Below are 22,701 nucleotides of genomic sequence, written 5' to 3' on the forward strand. Positions count from 1 at the left end.
AGGGTTCCCTCATTTTGGGCTCCAATAAGACAGTGAACTGATGAGTGCGTCTGTGTGTGTGTGTGTGACAGTGAACTGATGAGTGCGTCTGTGTGTGTGTGTGTGTGTGTGTGTGTGTGTGTGTGTCTGGCCTGTGAGGACGCTTGGTGCAAAAGGCCCCAATGACGCCCATGCACAGGCGCGAACTGTGAGCACGAGAGGTGGCGATACCTCCGAAGTGCCGCCTTCCCCCTTTCCGTGGTGGCTCCTGTGCATTCCTATCTTCTGAATGTGTCAATCTGTACACGTGGTGTAAAAATTCCTCTATTAATGTGTATCAAGAGAATGGAACAAAGACAAAAAAATGTTACTTTTTAAATTATTATCATTACTACTACTCTTATTATTGTCAAGCTTTGTAAAACTGCTGATCCATTTGGCGTACCTCAGCAGGCTGGCTGCTCCCCGCCTTTGAGGACAAAAAGGACATAAAAAGCCCGACGGGGAAATGAGGTTTTGGATAAACTATTTTTAATTGTGGTTGAAGCAATAGACTTTTTGAACTTTGAATTGTGCATGGCTGTGTCTTGAGTGTACAAAAAAAAATTATTGCAGTTTGGGAACTGGACTGAAATAAAAAGAAACCGAGTTGCTGTAATGCAATGTGGCTTATAGTGAGTTGCATTCAAGGTTTACAAATTTGTGGAATTGTTGAGCTGTAAAAAGTGAGAAAGAGGTAGAGATGCATTTTGAAAATAGATGGTTGATTGTGTTTTAATACACTCAGTGTGCACAAAATTTAGTAAAAGAGCTGTACAAACAAAAGATAATAATACTCAGTTGTAAATGAAACTGTCACATATTAATCTGGTTTTGATGGTTTCATCATACTTGGAGCTGTTTCTAATATTTTGCTCCTCTCGTAACCAAAATATTAGAAACGCCCCAATAATTAAGAAATTACCAAAGTTGATATTAAGAATACCAATAAATGAACACACTATTAGCCTTACAGATGATCCTAAGTGTAAACAGTTATAAAATGTATAAGTTACTCGTAAGATATAAAGGTTGAAAAAAATTAACATTCACACTGTCCAACATTGCCTTACTTTACAAATATGCATATCATAGTATACATTGACCTTAATGGCAAGTTGTCATAGTTTCACAGTTCCGCACGGAGCTTCAAATGGAGGTAAGCTGAGTGGAAGTGACTATTCTCAGAGTGACGCTGCCGGGCATCTCGTCGGCCATGTTACGACCTTGCTTCCTCAGCCGAAGCCTCTGAGGATTGGTGGTGTCCTTTACGGAACCAGAAAGCATCACTTGGCCCATAAACTGATCCTGCACTGCGTTGTTGTTCCAAATCTGGCGTCAGGCAGGCGGGTTTTGAGAGACAAAAAGACAATCTGATTTGAAAATACTTTTGAAAAAAAAAATGACAAGAGTGTATACAAACAGTAAAAAGCAAGAGTTGACACAAATGAGAATGCAAACAAACATCTTACCTGCACAGTTAAAGGCTTCCTGGGCTTCTTTCTGTAGAAAACACCACTTGTTTCAAAGTTTGGTGTCAAAGTGTCCTTTTGGATTGGAGATCTTACTGAGTGGCCCTCACAGCTTATGATCACATATGGGTCTGCACCTGCATGGAACCACAGGGCCACGTCAGAGGCGTGCACTTTATAGGATGTCAATTTGGGTTAAAACCAAGCGACTGACCCCCTGTACTGTCCTGGTTTTGCAGCCCCTCGGCAGCATGGACGTAGACGTGCGTCACGACTTGTGGGTAACCCAAGAAAGAACTCCAACATCTCACCCTTGGCTTATCCTCGCTCAGCTCCCTGGAAGCACAGAAATTAGACACATGACTTTCTAGATGATGATGCAGATGATGATGAAACATCCTGAACGTGTGTGACATTTAGATTACCTACAGCCCGAGTCCACGTCAGTAAAAAGTCGCAACATGTAGTCTCCCAGAATGTGAGGCTGGAAGGTGGTGGGCATGATGACGTAACGGCCCTGCTTCAGCGTGGACCTCATGAAGACCGTGCGGGCGTTGATGTAGGTAGACGTCACCTCGCATTTCTGGGTCAAGATGTCGTGCAGCCTGTATTTTCTGTTCACTTCCACCTGTGATAGATAGTTTAGCAGAAAGCTGACGTCTAATAGTTTTACTGAGGGAACTTGTGTTCTTCTGCCTCCTGGTGTTTGAGGATATAATTTACACCTACAGGACAAATATGAAACAATTCATCATTTTCCCCTCCATCTGTAAAAGTGTATCTCACGAAGTTCGAATAACGATGAATAATTGGATGTTTTCACTTAGCCATGTGCAGACAACTACTTCTTAAAATGACATGTTGATTGCGGTACTGACCTTAAATGCTGACCAGAGCCTCCATAATCAGCATGATAAGAGCGTATGATGTGTGTTTGACCTTAGCCAGATGTCAAGTCAAGTGTATTAAAGGAAAAGGTTTGGCATAGATTTAAGTGTGGAAAGCCTAATCTGAGAAAACGTTCTTCAAGACTGTACAGAAACCGTTTGCGAGAAAGCGTGTGTTTTAAAAACTAAAGACCGGTTGGTTGTTTTCTCACTGTCTGGCATGTCCTGTAAGGTTTCTTCAGCTTAGAGCGATTAACATAAATGATTTGCTATGATCGAATGTCCTACTGATAAACAGCCCTGATATGATCCGATAAACTCAATAGGTGTCATTAAAATTCCATTTGTTCAATCTTCAGCCAAAGCCAAAATATGGACAAATGAGCCTTCTTTCTTTCCAAAACAAATTGTCTTTTGGCCTGTGTCCACACATCCCAGACTGTGTAGCTAATAGACATTTTTAGACATGCCAAAAAAGTGTCTTAACATTTTTACTTTTTTATACGACACATATTGAATCGTATATTGTACAATAATTAATTTGCTTGCCTGTGTAATTCTTTTCCCTATTTAGGTCCCATTAAAGTGTCGTCACCTGGCGATACATTTTCAAAGTGCAGCTAGCGCGTGTGCTGATGATGTAATTTTCAATTCATGATGTCAATTTTAATTCATTATAATAGTGTAAATTTATGTTGTGTATATTGCTGTTGGAACGTTCTCATTGACGCTAAAAACCACTGGGTCTCAGCTCTGATGACAGCTTTATGTCACTTCTCCATGATGAGCCTTTTTAATTTATTGTAGTTGTATTTCGTAGTTCTTGTTTAGCTTCCCTTATTATCTCCTATGTGTTTATTTTACCTTGAAGACGCTGAAGCCGATTGTTAGATTTTCCCCTTGACCATATTTCCTGTGAATCTTCATATCTCTTTGTTGTAAAGAGATGAGGACCTCATCCGCCTCCTTTGTGACATCAAACACATACTACCAAAAAAAAAAAAAAATTAGAACACTCATTCTTGTTCTAATATTATAAAATGTTATAAGTATTGTATATTGTTGCTCCATAGTACCTGTGGGTTCTGCAGAAAGGTTTGCTTGTGGTTGGCGCAGCCGCCGCAGCGGTTTAAGAGCGGTTCAGATTGCTTGGTCCAACTTCCAAAGTGGACAACCTCATGCCAGGTCTTATGGATACTGATCGCTGATGTATTGATGAGACGACACACGTCGGCATCCGTAAAGTACTTGCACCAGTCTGTGAAAGACATCCTGTGGAAGTTCAAGTCGCAATGATTAAAAGGAGGATGTGGTCACTGATAGAGGATTATCAATTGATTATGTACCAGAACTCTCCATCGTCCTCCACTGTGATGCCGAGGTTGCCTCTTTCGGTATCACCGACCTTTGACCATTCCGCCGAGCTGAGAGAGACATAGAATGCAAAGTAATCCGAGAGAAATTGTATAGAAAATGGCTGGGTGGATTTGGATGTATGTTTGGGGTCCCCACCCATCACTCCAGGCTCCATTCCACTCCGTCTTGCCCCACGGATTCCTCATGCGGATCAAGGGAATGGTATCATTCTTGAAGTAGGCCACCAGTCCGTGACCCAGACGCACCCTTTTCACTGCTGTCACTGAGTAGGCGTGACCTTTCACCAGCCCATTGGCCAGCTTGAGCTCAAGTTCGTGAGCTTCTGCCTGATAAAAAGGAAACATCTCACATGTAGGACCATCTCTGATGTAGAGCGATCAAATAAGGAGGACATGCCAAACACCTTGATGGAGCAACTGATGATTCCGCCACGATCGTACACCTTGAGTAGATCTGCAAAGAGATGGTCCAGCTTCTTCTGGTCCTTATAGTAAGCTTCCGCTCCCAGGTTGATGGCCTCAGCCACGGCTCCGCTGAAGTCCACCACTGCGTCTCCAGTGTTGCCTCCCTCCAGCGACTCATAGCAGCCAGATAGCCTAGACACACAACACAAGGCACGTTTGGGCCCTTATGTTGTCTTTTTCCTATCAGTGGAATTTTATCAATGGGAGAACTGCCACTTGTTGCTAGGTAAAGTTCAAAGGCAGACACAAAAGAGATAATAATAGTCCACCAAGTATTTTTTGATGGTGTCCACAATTGTAACAAGCTGCCATGATAAATGGTTGACTCACTTAGCATAGGCTTTCTCCAGCAGAGCGCTCCAATATTCATTGTTGTCTTTGGAGTGACAGTAGATGAGCTCTCCAGTGATGGTAGGAAGCCGGTCATCCACTACCACATCCATCCACGTTCCAAACACCCAAAACTGAAAGTGAAAGATTCCGGCATAGGTCTCCGGGTCCCACTCTTGCTCCTTCCAGTCTGGAATTACCTGCATACACGATGAAAACCTTTTTAATCGCACCACTATTTTGTTGTCGAGAGCATTTTGTTTGCATTTTTTTCTCGTAAAGATAAAAGAATGGCAGTGCAAAACAAAACAAAAAGAAACTCAAGATTCATTTTGAAATAGCCTCAGGCGAATTCCTACTGTCAGCTAACATGAACACAATATAGGTCATATTTCTAAATACATGACGCTCACTTTTTTCCAGAGGTTGGGCTTCAGTGCCAGACAGGAGCAGGCGGCCACAAACCAGCAGTTCCCCACAGAGCCCTGGTTCAAGTCATGTGCGCTGACACCCTCCACAAACAGGTGAGGATCATTGCTGATCTCCTGCAGCACAAAAGTATGACTGGATCACATGAAAGTTATTGACAAATTTGTTCAAAAATCTATGTGGTGCATGTCTCGCCTGTGAGTCAGAACTGATAAGCGATAACAGCAGCACCCGGCACCATTAGATACACTTGATAACATTTACACTTTGTCTACATGCTCAAACAAACTGTGGAATCTTGTCCAGCAACTCTGGATTGTCCCTTCTAGACATGTCAAAATTTCCCAAAGAGTACAACTCACCCGAGGTCTTTTCCATTGCACCTTACCAGGTGGTGGTTTGCGAAAATACAGTGACGCATCGATGCACGGGAACTCGGGATCCTCAAAGAGTTTCTTACTCCTGATACAGTCCTTCTTTAGCTCAGCATAATGCTGGTTCTTGTAGGGAGTCGCAGAGGAGAACATGGTCCACAAATGGAAGACTCAAAGCTGAATAAGGGAATGATATACATTTCAAATTGGATGCATATTGAGCCCCCCTTCCCCGGTTTTGGCAAATGCTGCCATATTCTTTTTTTTATTTTTTTTTTATCCCCAGAAGAATTTTGTGAATACCTCTTGAGAGTCTAGCTCTGGAAATATTCAATGAAGTTATTGAAGGCTTTCTAATAACTGAAACCATATTCCCAAAATAGACATGCGCCAACATTCACATCTTTTTTTGTTGAATGCAATGAAATTGTTCACACTGGCCCAAATTGCATTTTGGAGCATCTTAAAGTATCACATGGCTAAAGGGGCAATGAACTAATAATATTCAATGAAGTTATTGAAGGCTTTGTCATAAATGAAACCATATTCCCAAAATGAATATGCGCCAACATTCACATCCACATCTTTTTTTTTGTTTTAGGCGAATGCAACAAAATTGTTCACACTGGCCCAAATTGCATTTAGAGCATCTCAAAGTCACATGACCAAAGAAGCAATGAACTATGAAGGTGTATACAGATGTTCGAACTTACGACCCCACACACTGACCCCTTCAGTTTTTAGATACGAGCCAAATGAATTACAATGAAGCGATCAAAAACTCTTAAGACGACAATCAAAGTAAACATGTTTTCTTTTGCACGGCCAAAACATTCGATAGGTAATCCAAATCAATTCAGTAATTGTAACACAAATATTGACCAAATGTTTTCACTGGATTCTGATGATCCATTTCAAGTAAACAATTTTAGATAAGAGAAAGTAGCGAGTTCACCATACCTCTGACGCAGGGACGAATGCCTTCCTGCTCCACGAGAAGGAAGCTCGAGTGTTTTTACCTGCCCGCCTCTGATCCTCCCACACACAGTCGGTGCATTAATGCTGTGCTGGAGCCGCGCCCTGCCAGTTTTCCACCGCTCTCCTCTTATGTGTCAACTTCCTCCGATATTGTGTTACACATACATATGGGAAATCATTTAACTCCGATTACCCAGCTGATAGACTTGTAGTTTAATTGAGGAGCCAGTCTGAGGGGGAAACTATTGTTTGCGGCAGTGTGTGTGTGTGTGTGTGTGTGTGTGTGTGTGTGTGTGTGTGTGTGTGTGTGTGTGTGTGTGTGTGTGTGTGTGTGTGTGTGTGTGTGTGTGTGTGTGTGTGTGTGTGTGTGTGTGTGTGTGTGTGTGTGTGTGTGTGTGTGTGTGTGCGTGTGTTTGAGAGTTCCAGGCGAATGTGATCATGCGGTGTATTTTGGTAAGGTGTTTATATTTAAGTTAGATCATAAATGTAGCGTTGATTATTTTTTTAAAAAAAGTATTATTTTGCCATTTTTATTGTTTCATATGTAAATGAAGCGTGCACAATCCAATCCAATTCAGAAATTGTATCCAATGTCCGGTTTTGAGTGGCAGTGTCAAAGTATTTGTTTAACAATATATTTATTATGATACTTTGTGGAACTATTACAAACGCTGATGTGACTAATCATGATCATATTTTTAGAAGTGCATATCAGATCTAACAAACTAATGGATTGTCATAAGAGCATGCAGATGCAGGTACACCTAATGATCTGTGAGTAGTCTGCGCTAAGGTAATAAAGGTAACACTCACCTATAGAGTGCTGTCTTCTTTTCTGAGGTCAGTCACATTCAAAATCCCCACTGGATCCCACGTTTTGATTTCAAAGTCTGTTTCCATAAAACACGACAGGGGGGGAAGGTTCAAATCCAGATCGTGAGCTACGTAAACTCCCTGAAGCAAATGTCGTAATTAGGCCACAAGCACGAGTAGAAAACTGGTCTGACCAGCAGTTCCGTGCATTCATGCAAAAGCTGCAGAGGAGAAAGAGGAGGGAAGGGGAGACCGAAACTGAATACTCCAGAGCTCCTTGCAGGTCAAACAAGCCAAAACTTGTTGTGTTTGATTTGCATTGCTCCCATAAGCCATCACAGTGTGTGTGGAATCGGCTAGAGCTTTTTATATAGTAGCCGTATTGTTTGGAATCGCACACAGAGGCCAAAGGTCAGTCGTATTTAAAAGCCTGACAATTAACAGGACTACCAGGGCCATTCAGTGTGGACACTAGGTGAGGTGTAGTAAAAAAGACAAACTGGCGAGCACTCTGTTGTCTGGATTGAAGTCAGGGAAGGAGCACAAGAGGCTCTTTGACTCTTTGAGACAGAAAGGAAAAAGAAGTCTTTCAGATAATCTTCCACCGTGAAGGGAAGGGAAGAAGAATGTTCCAAGAGAGCCAAAGGAAATACACCAAATCTGTGCAGAAGATGAATGGACTAGCTCAAGAAGAAATTAAAAAGAAATCTCACGGATCAGGATTGACATGTGAAAGTGATCGGTGATGTTTAAACAAATGGAAGACTCACAGCTGAACAAGGACATAAAATAAATTTCAAGTTGGATGCATAGAGAGCCCCCCCTTATCCGTTATGGGTTTTTTTTTTATCCCCAGAAGAATATTGTGAATACCTCTTGAGAATCTGGCTGTGGAAATATTCAATTAAGTATTTGAAGGCTTTGTAATAACTGAAACCATATTCCCAAAAGGAATATGCGCCGACATTCACATCCACATCTTTTTTTGTTTTAGGCGAATGCAACAAAATTGTTCACGCTGGCCCAATTTGCATTTAGAGCATCTCAAAGTCAAATGACCAAAGGAGCAATGAACTATGAAGATGTACGTATACAGATGTTTGAACGTGAGCCCACACACCGACTCCTTCAGTGTTTCGATACAGGCCAAATGAATTACACTGAAGCGATCATAATATCCAAGCTAACATAAACTAGATTTACATCAAAGTAGACATGTTTTCTTTTGCACGGTTAGGTACATAATCAAAATCAATTCAGTGACCAAATGTCTTGGCTAGATTCTGATGATCCATTTCAAGTCAACAATTCTGGATATAAAAAACCACCGAGTTCCCCACATCTCTGACGCAGGGATGAATGCCTTCCTGCTTCACTAGAATTTTGCTCTTGAGTGTTTTTACCAGGCCGCCTTTGATCCTCCCACACAGTCAATGCATAACTGGATTGTTGGAGTCGCGTCCTGCCAGTTTTCCAGCACTCTCCTCTATGTGTTGACTTCCTCCATTATTGTTTTTTTGTGTTACACATGAGAAATAATTTCACTCCGATTTCCCGGCTGCCAGACCTATGATTTAATTGCCAGTCTGTGGGGAAAACTACTGTTTGCGGCAGTGTGTGTGTGTGTGTGTGATAGTGTGTTTGTGTGCGTATACGTGTGTGTGTTATCTATTTTAGAGTTCCAGGCTAATGTGATCATGCGGTGTATTTTGGTAAGGTGTTTATAGTTAAGTAAGACCACAAACATAGCGTTATATAGAAGATGAATGGACTAGCTCAAGAATAAATTCAAAGTAAATCTCATGGATCAGGATTGAGCTGGGAAAGTAATCGGTGATGTTTAAAAATGCAAGTCAAGTTCATGGAAAAAAAAAAAAAAAAAAAGGATTCACATGCACTTTGGCAATATAATGTTTTTCATGTTTATATCACTTTTCCACATTTTCTTCAGCATTCCGGAACACATTTACCAAATTTTCAAATTAGTATCCGGGAGCTGCCGCCTGATTATTAATAAAATAATTAAACTGATAGTTTAATAATTGTGACCAAAAGTTAAAACTTGCTTTGTCCCACACCGATCAAGTTAAAACTTGCTTTGTCCCACACTGATAACAATAATAATTATGCTTCTTATCATCTTTCCCAAAAACGAAATAAAAAAATGATCCAAAAGCAATCTTGCACCAGTGAATGCCTCCCAAGTGATTAAAACAGGCTGGGCCAATATGTCACAGCCATTTCAGCCAGTATTTGTGAAACATAAACAATTTGTCTTCAGTAATCGGAACACCAGAGGCATTTCCCTCTTATCAGTGGATCCACGGATCACGCTACTCCGCCTAACATCCCATTTCAGTGAAAACATCCTGCCTGAATCTCCTTGCGCCAAAAAAATCTACATACGTTGGGTAGGTCATGTGATCCGTATGCCTACCCACCGCCTCCCGGGGCAGATCCTCGATGACCAGCTTTTGGGTGGTCAGATATCGGCACACTGAAACCATATTCCCAAAATGAATATCCGCCAACATTCACATCCACATCTTTTTTTGTTTTAGGCGAATGCAACAAAATTGTTCACACTGGCCCAAATTGCATTTAGAGCATCTCAAAGTCACATGACCAAAGGAGCAATGAACTATGAAGGTGTATACAGATGTTTGAACTTACGACCCCACATACTGACTTCTTCAATGTTTGGATACAGGCCAAATGAATTACACTGACATTGTTTGCAGCACTAGGCAGGGTCACCTTGGTCTTAACCCAGGTCGAATATGCAATAAAATGCCGTTTAGCTTTTAAAGCACAAATGCCACAAGGTCACTAGCGTGACTTTTTATGTCTTATGTTTATATTTTTAAATAGAGGGCAATGCCAGATAAGAATGTTTACAATCTTTAATTAATTTTGGGCAGTGTGACAACTGCAAAAAAAAAAAATCTATGTTTAGATAAACTTTATCCTTACATTCCGCCACTAATTATCCCCAAATTCACAAGAAGGGTAACAATACACGACCGTACAGTCAGCAGATGGCAGCAGATTCCAATTGTTATACCTATAACTTAATAATAATACATTTTATTTATCAGGCGCCTTTCAAGGTCGCCGTACAGACATAAAATAGCACAAAAAAATGACCGGAGAAATAATATTGTTTTTTAAAAATGAAATACTTACTGCGCTGTATTATAATGGTCTATAAAATGATGAATACCTGACGTGTTCTTTTCCCAAAATCCTCCAATTTCAAAGGGTGGAACAAATGTTCCGTGGGCTCCCCTACTTCAATAATTCATGTGACAGTGGCCCCTTTTAAGTTATGCAGGCGCCTTTGACACTCCACTTTTTCTGTTGATGTCCATGGGGGAACGCGTACGTTGTATCGCCACATTTGACGAGAGGGCTTTGTTTTGTGCAGTCATCGTCAGGTTTTGTATTTGAGACTATTAAACGCAAGCAAGACGCGTTCCTGCTGTGCGTCATCATTCTCGACTCCTAAAACGCAACGCAGTCGACCAGCGGTTACACGGTGGCGTAATAAATGTCATTCATGTGATCTTCATGAGGTGCACAATAAGTGACCTCATTTTCACACATCTTGTGGCAACTTTGCGCCAAAGAACAAAGTTGAAACTAATGCAATTTCATTTTTTTAAATTATGAAAAGTACTCTGCTGCCATCTTGTGGATTTCCGGTGCCAAGCAACTATGTTAGAGTGGGGAAGTTTTAGACAAAAGTAGAGCTTTGCCTTCATTGACAATTCTAAGCCTTTACGTGGTAGGAGTACATGAATGGAAGGACCTCACTGTAAATGTAATAAATGATGACGTAGGTGACGTAGTTGTACAAGTGTTTTAATTGCAAAATGATGCCGGTTATTACATTGAATGAAGCACTGAAACAAGCCACTGACATTGCAAAATACCACAAAAAAAGTCAGTTATGTTAGGAGAAAAGGCATAGGTGGAATATAAAATAGTACAGGATACACCATGATAAAGTGTCTAAGTCTACAAAACAAGTATTGTTGGTAAGCCTCATTTGGAAAAAGTGGTTCAAAAATAGCAAGCAAGATTCTTGTTTTGATCAAAAACAAGGCACCAATGTTGATGATGATTAAACCCCACACGGACATTTGTTTGTGGTTCCTAGACGTCGTCGACAAACGGCATGAACATTTCATCATTACTCCTAAAATCCAGATGCATAGATGTTAATTGAAAAACTGAGGCTATACAAGTAGCACTTTGTTCACATCGTTTTTCGGGGGTAAATTGTGGTCCTGCCATGCAGACATTCAAAGTGCCTGGACCTGGTTGTGCTTCAGTGTCATCCAATTGAATCAAAAGAGTCTCAGGCTTGATTGCCAGCAAAACCTGAGGAAAACTCTTAGGAAACAAAATCACATACTTTTTATTATATATATTAAAAAAAAGAGCTGCACAAGGCGACTTAAAGTACTAATGGGCATAGAGAAAAATTCAAGACACGTACCATTCTTATAAATTAATAAACTTTATCAAATATTAAAAGCAATATTATGTTAGAGCCTTGGGAGGAACATGTTTGCATCACCAGATGTTCCTCCAGAAATGTTTATAGAAGCTAAGTCTTTTTTCCTAAACAGATGCTGAAACACTTTGGCTTTGTGACCTTTACGTATTTATCCGTGACTTATTAAAATGTTACCAAAACACTGCCGTGTACTGATTGGCCTAATTTAACAAGATGAACTTTGGTTAATCTTAGGTCCTTCAAATCAGCTTTTTTTTTTTTTTTGCACCTAAAGCTTTAAAATAATTCACCAGTATCATGCAAAGCAATATGTACAAGATGGAGGGTATATGATGTAACCGGGTATAGACTGCAAATGTATATGTGGAGCCATTAAACAAACAAACAAAAAAATGCCTGAGGAATGTGTGGAATGTTTTTCTGCAATATTTTCATAGTTATTGCAATTATTGATGAAGAAAGCTTCCTTTTCAGGAGATCTTTCCACACATTGCTACCTCAGGAGTTCTTTTACTTTGACTACAGCCAGAAAAAGTTGAACAAACATTAAGATGACTTTATGGAAGCACAGCAATGGTGACCGGAATACCAGGAAAGGTTATGAGAACTATGAACAGTATTTACAGCAGGTTCAAAACACGGGGCTCACCCCCCTCTCAAAAAAGACTAGCTTTAGCACCCTAAAAAAAAAAAAAAAGTTATCATAGATGGAAAGGCATATAAAAGTCAGATCTGACACCCTATAATCACTCATTTTGCTGCTGGGAAATTTGTGATTGGAGCGTAGTGTGTGCAAAAAAGAAAATTTCTAAACAGTGGCAGTGAAATTTGTGAAAACATTTGTGGCATTGTGAGATGAATATTTTGTGGTAAAAACTGATAATAAATAAAAAAACAAGAGTGGGTGTTTTTGTGCTCCCAAGCAGCAAAGAGAATTCTAGTTGACACCTAAGTGGGTCTCCTCGACCACAAGGTGGCACTCTAGAAAAGCTGGAAAGCCACAAGTTTACAAAAAAAGGTTTCAGAGTCTACATGGACTCCCCAACAGAATCATCATCATCCAGAGATAAGGGCAGGTAGAGATCCTGTAAACACACAGATCATGTTCAGATAACTCATTGAAGGATTTAAAAATATAACAAAAAAAAATAAAGAACAGCTAGAGTGTGTTTTAGTACCTTCTGTTTGTTAGCGGGTGCAGGGCTGGTCGGGGAGGAGGTGGGAGAGTGCTTGGAGACGGGTGTGGAAATCTGGCTGCTGGAGCCTGTTCCGTTGGCTGAGAGGACAACATAAAAGTATGATACTTAGAAAAACTACTGTTTCTGTTAGAGACTCGATGTTTCCTGTGTGTGATATCAACAAGTATGCTTGAGAGTGTGAGCTGTGATAGACAGCAGCTCCTGGTTGAGTGTAGTCGTATTTGAGTTTTGATATTCTCACAAGAAAATGCATCACCGAGAGCAGCGAATTTAAATGTGTGTAATTAAATAATTGATTCTCATTTTGACAAGACACATGGGATCCGTTTTAAATTGTACACTTTTATTGTAAATACAGCATATTTGTGTTTTGACGAAATGGTGGCGCAATGTAATTTTGTTTCATTAAAGAGCGACGCCAAAGGAAAGACAAACATGACACAAGCAAGCATCAAAAGGATTGTTTCATTTTTTAATCGCACCAAAAATGATTGGTGGTTTTCTTCCAATCTGTAATTTACATTCCTCTAAAAGTTGAAAGTCATTTGTTTGGTTTTCATTGTGTCACATTGTTGGATTCCATCCACTAGTGTATTAGTGTTTATATTCAAAAGCAGCGCAAGAATTTGTGAAGTGGGTTAACGGAGCTTTTTGTCTACAAAAGATAAAAAGACTTGAGGAAACTGTCAGCCAGGTGGTTTAAACAAAATTCTTGAACAAAGATTCATTGTTAAGCTTCATTTAAAATCACTCACTCAGACCCAAGTGTATCATTAAAAGAAGGCCACCCAAAAGCCACAACACTTAGCACATTAGTACATAAAATCCCCCAAGCGTTCGGATTTTGTAGCATGTAATAACATTCCATGGAAAATCCAAACCACTGAATTATTTCATTGAGTGCAGGAAAACAGGCATCTGGTGTACAAATACAAAATACTGAACAGCTATTGTGTCCACGGCTTCCCCAATCAATATCGATCAATAAAACAATCAAGTCGGTGAAATAAGACTGAAGGATTGTGCCTCCACCCCCACTACTAGGCTACATGCATCAGCTGCCTTTGTTTGATTTTTTTATTAGCTAGGCTGCTATGATTTATTTGCTATTCATGCGTTCTTATTTGTGAAGGTGAAGAAAGAAAAAAAAAAGAAGCTTACTTGATTCAGCAGGGGACTTGCAGCGTATGATGGATCCAGGACTCTTGATCAAACTACGATGAGCTTTCTGATTCTTCATCACTCGGCATTCTGCAAAGGCAGACCATCAGCACTTTTTGAAAAATGAATTTCACAACAATTAGTAAGCAGGCTTGCTGCCATGAGGTTTTTTTTTTTTTTCTATTTGAATGAATGATAAAACTGTTACGATTCAAGTCTGACAAATATGTTGCTAGAGAGGCTGAATTTCATCCAACATTGTTATTTAAGCATTATTTTACATCATAATCTGAAATTGTTAAATGTTTTGGGCTCGTGAAGCAGAAAATACCATCACATATTTTGTAGTCTTCCATCTGCTGCTTGGAAACAAAATAAATCTCAAATTGACTTTGGCTAAATGTGATGTGCAGCAATAGAAACACAGCTTCTTGTGTATTTTTGTTAAGTGGAAAATGTGGTGACTTGGATATCGCCCAAGGCCACAGACCTCATTTACGGTTGCCGGGTAACCTCTTGTTGCGGGACGAATATAATCAAGATGAACTATCTAGCCCTCATCATTGATTGCTTTTCTTAACTTTTGGTAGCAACATGCAAATAAAGCGTGATAAAATTGAATTCTAATATTATGGCAAGCAAAGATGCTGAAAAAGGCAACTTAGTCCAATTATACATACACTGCATCATATTGCAAGGTGGTAGACAAAGAAGCCTTCAAAACTAACTCGCATTAGAATGTGTTAATATTCAGAGCAAGTTGGTTAAAAAAAAAAAGAAAGAACAAAGGCTTCATGGGCGTACAGAGACTCACTAAGAGGATTGCTTTAACATTTCTCGTCAGTATCAGCAGCGACACATCAACTGGCCTAAACCTGTCACCGGGCAGATTAACGCTTCTTTTTCTACCTTTTTCTCATTCCCGCTGCTGCTTGCAGATAACAGGCTCCCTTTCTGCTTCCTCATTGGCCTCCCTCTGACTGCTTCCCTCAACAATCATTGAGCACCACAGGCAATATTAAGCCTATTTAGCCACAGTGGAGGTGACAAAAAACAAACAGCTCTTGTCTGGGGATATTGCTAGATAGGTATGCACTACTGCTGCCATGAAAAAAAAAAAACCTGCAGATTTATAGCATCCTTATTGCTGTGAAGGAAGAGTTTTTTTTTTTTTTTTTTTCCATACAGTTCTTGTATTGTAAGATAATAACTGTACCATTCTCATCCAGGGAGAAGTCATCCTGGGCGTAACGGAATTTCTCAGGTCCACATGCAATGAAGACATCATCGTCCCCAAAGAAATCTTGAAGGCAAGTAACCTATGAGGTCATAGGACAGAAAACATGAGCAGGAATTACAGTACATAATCAACTCTCATAAAGAGAAACAGTACATGCATCTCTCCATTATGGATTTTATAGTATAGAAAATATCAAACCATTTATATTTGCAAAAGACGCAATGCTGAGGGCATGTGACATTCATTTTAATTTTTTCCATAGTTAAGAACTTAAGATATGTTTTGCTGTAGTTAAGTCTACATTTACAACTGATATCCATATTTGACATTAGCGCTAAAAATAAGCCAATATGCTATCAAGCAGCTTCCAGGGCACAGTGTTTGTCTGAAGATGATAAATGGCCACTGCGGCGTCACATTTGGGGACCGTGGCAATGCATCATGGCACATTTCATGATACACATCTAAACTATGAGCTCCAGATAATTTGGGAAGGTCCCACCAACCCAAAGCAGCTGTCCTGGCCAACAAGTGTGTGCTGGTGACTTTCTGGCATGGCATCCAACAGCTGTACCCTCCCTCTTCAATGTGCGCCCTTAGTACACATCCTGCCCCCCCCCCCCCTGCCAACTAGATTAAAAGCAGGATGATCCACATTGATGCACAGAGATGGTGCTTTGACTCTCGGGATTAAATGTTAATTAGCTAGCCAGAGCAATTTTCTGAATGTGTATGCTGTTTTTACCGTGAACATATTAGCAAAGGGATTAGATGCATGTTACTTTCATTACTGCATTGTGGCAAAAAGAGCTGGAAGCTTCAAGGAGACACTCATTCCGACCCCCAAGAGGAGGAGAAATGGGCTGAAACGGGCCCGCAGGGGAGAGGCTCGACTGTTTTAATAGCTTTAAGGACAGAGCTGATTAAAGAGATAACGTAAATAATTCTCAGCAGGACTGTGTGTGTCAAATGTGACAGCGAGGGTTAGGATCACTCATCTGTCCAATCGATCCTCTCAACAATTAACATTAGATGTTATTAGACAGTGATCTTAAAATTCTAGTCAAAGGTTAGCTCCAGCGGGAACTCAAAGCGTCTACAAACTCATAAATAACCTGCATAAGAACAACAGTGAATCTCTCTGAGCAAAGCACTCAGACTAATCTCATTGCCGCCAAGGATCATACTAGTTTCAAATGATCTATACAGTTGCTCTTTACAAGTTGTACTAAAAAAATATATTTGGATGATACACTCAATGTGCATTGGCCAAGCAGCTGTCTACAGCTTCGCTTGCTCTTGAAATGTCAAGAGTCGCTTTGGAAAGCCATCTTGGAAAATATTTGGAGCAAATATAGCACATCCGCCAGACAAAAGTGTGGCACTGACATGTGGCGGCACTACAGCAACACTGACAACAGAGCTTAGTTATTCAAGATAAATTATATTGTGTCTATTTGGAAGAATGTGTGCATGCATTGGAAAACTAGGGACTCCTTTGAGATCCCCCTTCAAGGCCCTCCCCCCAAACCCCCTCCATTCTCCATGCCACCCAGCCCATCCCCTAATCTCGGTTTGACCAGCTGTCAAGAACACATGACCTCCCGAAAACTCTTAACTGAATTATTCAGAGTGACCAGTGGTCAAGAGAAGCGGGCTTGGGTTGACCTAACACATCAATTTCCAATATTCACTAGCAACTTCCTTCTGTGGAACCTTGCTGCATCAGCACGTTCCCATCAGTGCTCATTTGAAGCACAGATGAGCGATTCCGGCAGAGATATATCTGCACAGTCATGGGGGCCAGCTGGTGTCTGATTTGTTCAGACCCCCCCCCCAACCCACCTCACCCTCCCTTCCTTCCCCATCCTGGAGGAAGCCAGCATCGCATTTGTCTGACGGATGTTGGCCAGAGCATCATTAAAACGCGACTCCTTCTTTTCCCCCTAGGTCATGTTCACTGGTTGATGCTGTTAAGAGGGAGACACGCCCCTTTAACAACCTCGGAGAAAGTCAAGGGTTGCGGCAACGTCTTGATGTGACTGAATGAAACGGGCAAAGGAGAGCCAGGTAAGCCCCAATGAAAATGACAAAAGGCCCACTCAGCATACCCTGTCCTTTGTCAAAAAAACCAATCCATCACGGCAGAGCTTATCGCCATGACAACAGCTTCTGCAGTGTGTTCAAGAGCGAGCAGACAATTCTTGCCCTCAGCAAATGTATTTAGTCGTTAAGACGCCATAAACACATTTCCCATGCTGAAAAACATTCCCTGAAATTGGGGTACTGTGCACCTTAAAGAGATTTCCAAAATAGCGTATGGTACTTATTAAATGAAAGCTTCCCCTCGATTCATTTAATACAAACCAGACGCAAACCAGACACTGCAAATTTAATACAAAAGGTCTGGAGCCGATTAGATAAAGACTGATTTTGTGTTAAATTTGTTAAACACATTCGAAGGCAATGGGAACAATTAACACCCCCACCGCCCTTGTCAGGGGAGAGAAAAAAAAAAAAAAAAAAAGAATAAAATGATTACAACTGACTCAATAGGATGGAAAATTACTGCTCTCAATGCATCGACCCCACCCTTTTGGACTCGTGTAAAAAAGCAGCAGCGTTTGAGGAAAAATAGGAGTGATTTTCAGACGGAAGGGTCTATGTCTGTACTACATGTTGAAGGGAAACAAAAATCAATACTCTTATTTATTTAAAAAAAAAAAAAAAGCCTCCAGACTGACAGGGCGGGGGGAAAAAAAAAAAATCATCCTCTTACATAAAAGACTAGCAATCAATCACATCCTGTAATGGAATACAAATATCATAACCTACATTGATAAGAAACTTTCACACCCACTAGACTGCGGGATGTAGTATCCGGCAGACCGGTCCACACCAGCTGGGCTCTCTTTGTGCCTGGGATGTGGTTTCCTAGCAACCAGACCTAGCAGCTATCGCTATGCAATGGTAAGAGGAGGAGGAGGAGGAGCAGCGCAAAGTCAGGGAGGGGCAGGCACTGCATCAATAACGTTTCTACCAGATCACCTCCAACGCAGTAGCGTCGTTATAGTCGATCAATGTTGTACGGCCATTTTTAAACATTTCTGCCATTTGACGTTACAAAAATCAATTATATGGATAAACAATTAATTGCAGTTATGACGAGGTTTTATTCTGATTAGGATATGTGACCTCTGGTGGTAAAATAAATTCTAAAAGGTAAAATTTCCTATTTTATGACTGCAGTAGCCAAACATTTGGCATGTCAGTTCTGTAACACCTTGCGGCTAACTGACGGCACACCAGGGAGAGGAGAATGCATTCAAATCAATTCAATTTCTAAATTTATCGTGAGACAGCTTCTCCCCTCCAGCAAGGTCTTACCAGACAAGAAAAAAAAAAAAAAAAAAAAATGGATGGGTTCGGTTACTGGTTTGGTTAGAGTTACTGATGTCCTCCCATTAAGACCAAAAGGTAGCAAGTACTTTTACAGCGCTGTAATTCAACCTAAGTGGTTTCATTGGTTTTGACCATCAAAGTGAAAGGTTAAGTACAAAGTATGGCAACATGCTATTTACCAGCAGGTCAGCAAAAACGGGGAAGCAAGGCACACAATGACCTTCATTGTCTTAAGTCAGTGTTCACCTGCCTTGTAGTTCAGGTCACGAGTGTCCTTTGTTGTGAGATTTTATTTTAGGCCATGGTTCTTATGAGAACCTTTAAAGTTCTACCTTTCACCCAGTGTGTTTTACAAAGAATCAAACCCTGTATTGTCTCATATTGTGGTTATTTGTGTTTCAAGAGCTTCAAAGAGTTCTGAGAGAGAGTTGGTAGATTTTGTGATGTGGTTTATACTCATGGTCTTGTATGATTTAGTTTCATATTACAAACTGAGAATGTACACTCATTTACTTTGAGTCATTTCACATGCTCAGATAAATTATTAGTCGTCTGGAATTGCATAAACAACCAAATCAAGATTTAAAGAGTTCACAAAGAGAACAGGGGAATATTTATTGTACAGACATAGTAAGTCATTGAATAAAATGTGGAAACAACTGGTATGATTTGCAACGCTTGACCCAGCTGTTCAGTAGATTTTGCAGTTTAGTATCTTTAAAAAAAAAAAAATATATATATATATATATATATATATATATATATATATATATATATTTTGGCATAAAAGCCACTTGGAATTGGTTATTTCACAATAACATTTAACTATTTGTAATTCAACTGTTTATCCGGTAATAATAGTTTGTTCGCCCATCAATGGCATTTTGCATTATATGTTAGCATTATGCTAGCTGCCATTTGCAAGACAGCTATGAGTTTACTGAAAATGTGTCTTTTTGAAAGAGTCTTCACTATCTACAAACTCCCAATTTGATGATGGAGGTGGGTGGGGCAATGACATACCTGTTTGCCATCCAGTGTGTAGATCCGTTTGACCACCCCGCTTTCCAGCTTGATGGCCTCCGTGATGTCTGTGAGCACCTGCTCAAACGAGTGCGCTGTCTTCTTGTTGAGCAGGATGCGCACGGCCTTGCGCGGTTTGACGCCGCTACGCATCACCGTCACCAGCTTGGGTCGGACAAAGTCTTTGCTTTGCTCTCTGGGATCGCTGGCGGCACGAGCCGCCAACGATTGAATGCTCTTCTGGCTGGCCGAGGCTTTCACATTCACAGACCAGTTGGGGTTGACGTTCTTTGTGTAGTCGACCTTCTTGAAAGCGTTCTCTGAAGCGCAAACGTAGCTTTCCCCTGGGATGGCAGCAAATAACAATATTAGGTTAGTGTTACACCATATTGTGGACACCAGAGACTCCCAATGGTGTCCTAATGCCTCAAACATAGCAAATGAAATCAAATAAAACGTTTCAAGGCGAGTTGCAAAGCGTCTTTTAGTCTAAAGAGAGCACATCCGAGAGACGAAACTAAAAACTACAACAAACACATTGACTGAGGCAAAATACCTGCAGTCAGTGGCGGTGCTAGAGGGGGGGGGCCGCGGGGTACTGACCCGCTTCAGATGAGTTGATTCGATAGATTCTTTAAGACTGAATTGATCACTTAGAATGTTGCAAAATAAGCGTACCTTCTTCTAGTTCATCCAGTGCTGTGATCCTATTGGCCCCATCAATGGTGAAGATAAAGCGGACGCCCTGAGGCAAGTTGATATGGTCGGCCAGCGAGCGAGTCAAATCGATCAGTAGCGCGTCGAAGGTGCGAAATCTGTCATTGGCCACGGCATACACGATGCCCTTGAAGTAGCGGTCTCCGTTGCGGTAGAAGCGCACCTTCTTGGCCTTCTTCTCATTGGACAGGGCTTGCAGTGTGCGGGTGCGGTAGAAGCTGCAGTGGGCGCTGTGGGTCGGGCTGGGGAGTCCGTTCAAGCGGCCATTTCGCGGGCTCCGGGACGCCTTGTCTCGCTCGTCAAAGTGTGCGAAGTCGAGCTCCATGGTGACCAAGAGTTGGGGTACTATTGATACGATTGAGGCGAGGGGGACCAGCTACACCGAGTCTAAAAATACAAGGAAGAAAGTTCCAATGAATTTCAATGAGGTCGAATGCTGCCTGCCACTTCAGGCGATATGCAAATGATCGTCCATGAAACAATCACCAAGCTGTGCTTTGGAATGAACAATCCTGAGACTGGAGGACCATCCATCTCTTTTAAGCACTTGCATACCCACACCTCACCTGCCCCCCATTTCAGGTCACCTCCACTTTCATCGACAAGTACGCCGACTGGCATAAATTCAACCAAAACCGATGCACTTCTTTCCACAATAGGGCAAGAGCAAAAAGTGAACATAAAACATAGTTGCTCGCATTTTTAAAACAGCTAAAACACTTAAAGGAAGATTTTATCCAAGATTTGAAGAGTCCCTCTGTTGAACCCAAAGGTGTTTCATGGGGCTGAGGTTAGATGCAAATTCTTCTGAACCAAAGTCAGCTAACCACAGCTTTACATACCTGGTTTGGCCTTTCCTAAACCAATACCACAAAGTTGGAACCATAGAATTGTTCAAAATGAATTTAATAATTTAATATATTTTGGTATGTCCCAACACTTTTGTCCAATGACATTATGAACATACCAAAGAAATATGGTAAGCATCCCAAAGCATCCCTTCAAAAATTCAATCAATCATCGAGGCAACTTTAAATCTAAAAGGAGATTAGGGCTTTATTTGTACGAGCTAAATATCTCAACAGTGCAAGATCTAAAAACCTTCAGTGTGCAATGATGACCGCAGTAATATCATGCATCGTTTCAAATGAAGTCTCAGTTTTATGAGGGGCGCGGTGACAGGGGTGTGACCAGTGGTGGTCCTCGGCTGACAAAGAGCAGGTTCCAGGCCCATCTGCTGCTCCAAAAATGCCCCTTTCCCCTTCAGAGGACTAACTGGAAGGATAGGCCATTGTCTGCCTACAAGCCGGCTCCTGCAGTTTAGGGTGACATCATCTACCCTAATGCATGCTGCTATGGACACTTAAGTCCTAAAAGTATTTTTTTCCCTCTCATTCATATGAACATTTTTAGAAAATTACCATCATAGTTGAGAGTAAATTTTTGTGTCGATTGATAAAATTGATGAGATTGGACAGAAAATGCATGCATTTGACATTTAGGGCTGGTTTCTGACGAGTGACTTCAGAAAATCAAAATGTGACACTGCCTCCACACAAATTATTATTATTTTTTTCTTACAAGAGAAGACAAAAGCGGTGAAGTTCCATTAATGACGCCGCATTTCTTTAGGGGGGACTGGCACATGGCGCTGACGCCAGCTTTTCTTTCTTTCGCATGCGCAAGTCTTAAGAAACAACTCTCCCGTGCATGCAGAACTTGGAAAATAACTCAAATATTCTCTTCAGTAGTTTAAAAATTCAATTAGATTTTCTTCATCCGTAATTCCACCTTGAAGTGGACTCACCTGCGTGGCTGCTTGTGCCAGTGAAAGGAGCGTGTGCAGAAGTGGGCGAGGAGAGGTGCGAGTAAAGGAGCGTGTCAGAGAGCGCGCGCGCGCGTGTGTGTCAATGCTGCAGGAAAAACTCCACGCTGCTTCTCTCTGCTCCCCTTTGTCTGCCAGCCGCTGCCTACCTCACAAGAGCAGCCGCCGGGTCCTAAAGCCGACGTTTACCGGACACGCCCACTATGGTCAGTTTATTGGTGCCAGGAAAAAGTGGGTCACTCTTTAGACGTTTTCAATTAGTGGTGCGACTTCAAAACGTAAGAAATGTTTCACAAAACAGATAAAAAAAAAAAAAGAGACAACAAATCCATCCCTCATTAGCGAGGGTTTACATCCTCGCCTGTTGCGTCTGTGGCCTTTCAACAAGGGATCGCAGTTGTGCTGTGAATGGACATCAGTAATTTGCATGCTTGACTGCTGCTCATATCAATAACTAAGGCATGTTT

At 41.1% G+C, this 22,701-nt stretch overlaps 2 protein-coding genes across 4 annotated transcripts; both read right to left on the bottom strand.

The window, feature by feature from the left end:
* Positions 1 to 726: 726 nt before the first annotated feature.
* Positions 727 to 10,470, bottom strand: LOC147043545 (calpain-5-like). Of its 3 annotated transcripts, none has more exons than XM_085936832.1 (13): positions 10,366 to 10,470; positions 5,340 to 5,528; positions 4,962 to 5,093; positions 4,549 to 4,748; positions 4,158 to 4,350; positions 3,890 to 4,080; positions 3,724 to 3,801; positions 3,454 to 3,649; positions 3,242 to 3,364; positions 1,916 to 2,118; positions 1,705 to 1,826; positions 1,491 to 1,627; positions 727 to 1,350 (listed from the first exon to the last, which is right to left on the bottom strand). In XM_085936832.1, exons 2-13 carry the CDS (start codon positions 5,502 to 5,504, stop codon positions 1,168 to 1,170), a joined length of 1,923 nt encoding a protein of 640 aa, XP_085792958.1. In that variant the 5' UTR covers positions 5,505 to 5,528; positions 10,366 to 10,470; the 3' UTR covers positions 727 to 1,167. The 3 variants fall into 3 exon arrangements, with proteins under 3 accessions (XP_085792958.1, XP_085792956.1, XP_085792957.1); XM_085936830.1 differs by lacking the exon at positions 10,366 to 10,470 and adding an exon at positions 7,143 to 9,872; XM_085936831.1 differs by lacking the exon at positions 10,366 to 10,470 and adding an exon at positions 6,312 to 7,118.
* Positions 10,471 to 10,989: 519 nt separating this feature from the next.
* On the bottom strand, positions 10,990 to 22,365 carry LOC147043546 (neuronal migration protein doublecortin-like). The gene is made up of 7 exons (XM_085936487.1): positions 22,217 to 22,365; positions 20,371 to 20,796; positions 19,693 to 20,036; positions 15,244 to 15,346; positions 14,028 to 14,117; positions 12,846 to 12,943; positions 10,990 to 12,752 (listed from the first exon to the last, which is right to left on the bottom strand). The coding sequence occupies exons 2-7, from the start codon at positions 20,732 to 20,734 to the stop codon at positions 12,696 to 12,698; spliced, it is 1,056 nt and encodes a 351-aa protein (XP_085792613.1). The 5' UTR covers positions 20,735 to 20,796; positions 22,217 to 22,365; the 3' UTR covers positions 10,990 to 12,695.
* Positions 22,366 to 22,701: the final 336 nt, after the last annotated feature.

Source organism: Syngnathus leptorhynchus, chromosome 17, assembly GCF_054491065.1.
Source record: "Syngnathus leptorhynchus isolate UIUO chromosome 17, UIUO_Slep, whole genome shotgun sequence".
NCBI classification, from domain to species: domain Eukaryota; kingdom Metazoa; phylum Chordata; class Actinopteri; order Syngnathiformes; family Syngnathidae; genus Syngnathus; species Syngnathus leptorhynchus.

Coding starts and splice junctions, on each gene's coding strand:
- LOC147043545 (XM_085936832.1), bottom strand. CDS start 5,504: ATGTTCTCCTCTGCGACTCCCTACAAGAACCAGCATTATGCTGAGCTA. Junction 3,802..3,889: donor AATGGAGCCTGGAGTGATGG/GTGGGGACCCCA, acceptor TGTCTCTCTCAG/CTCGGCGGAATGGTCAAAGG. Junction 1,827..1,915: donor GACGTGGACTCGGGCTGTAG/GTAATCTAAATG, acceptor CTGTGCTTCCAG/GGAGCTGAGCGAGGATAAGC.
- LOC147043546 (XM_085936487.1), bottom strand. CDS start 20,734: ATGGAGCTCGACTTCGCACACTTTGACGAGCGAGACAAGGCGTCCCGG. Junction 15,347..19,692: donor ACACACTGGATGGCAAACAG/GTATGTCATTGC, acceptor ATGACCTCATAG/GTTACTTGCCTTCAAGATTT. Junction 12,753..12,845: donor CACCCGCTAACAAACAGAAG/GTACTAAAACAC, acceptor GTGTGTTTACAG/GATCTCTACCTGCCCTTATC.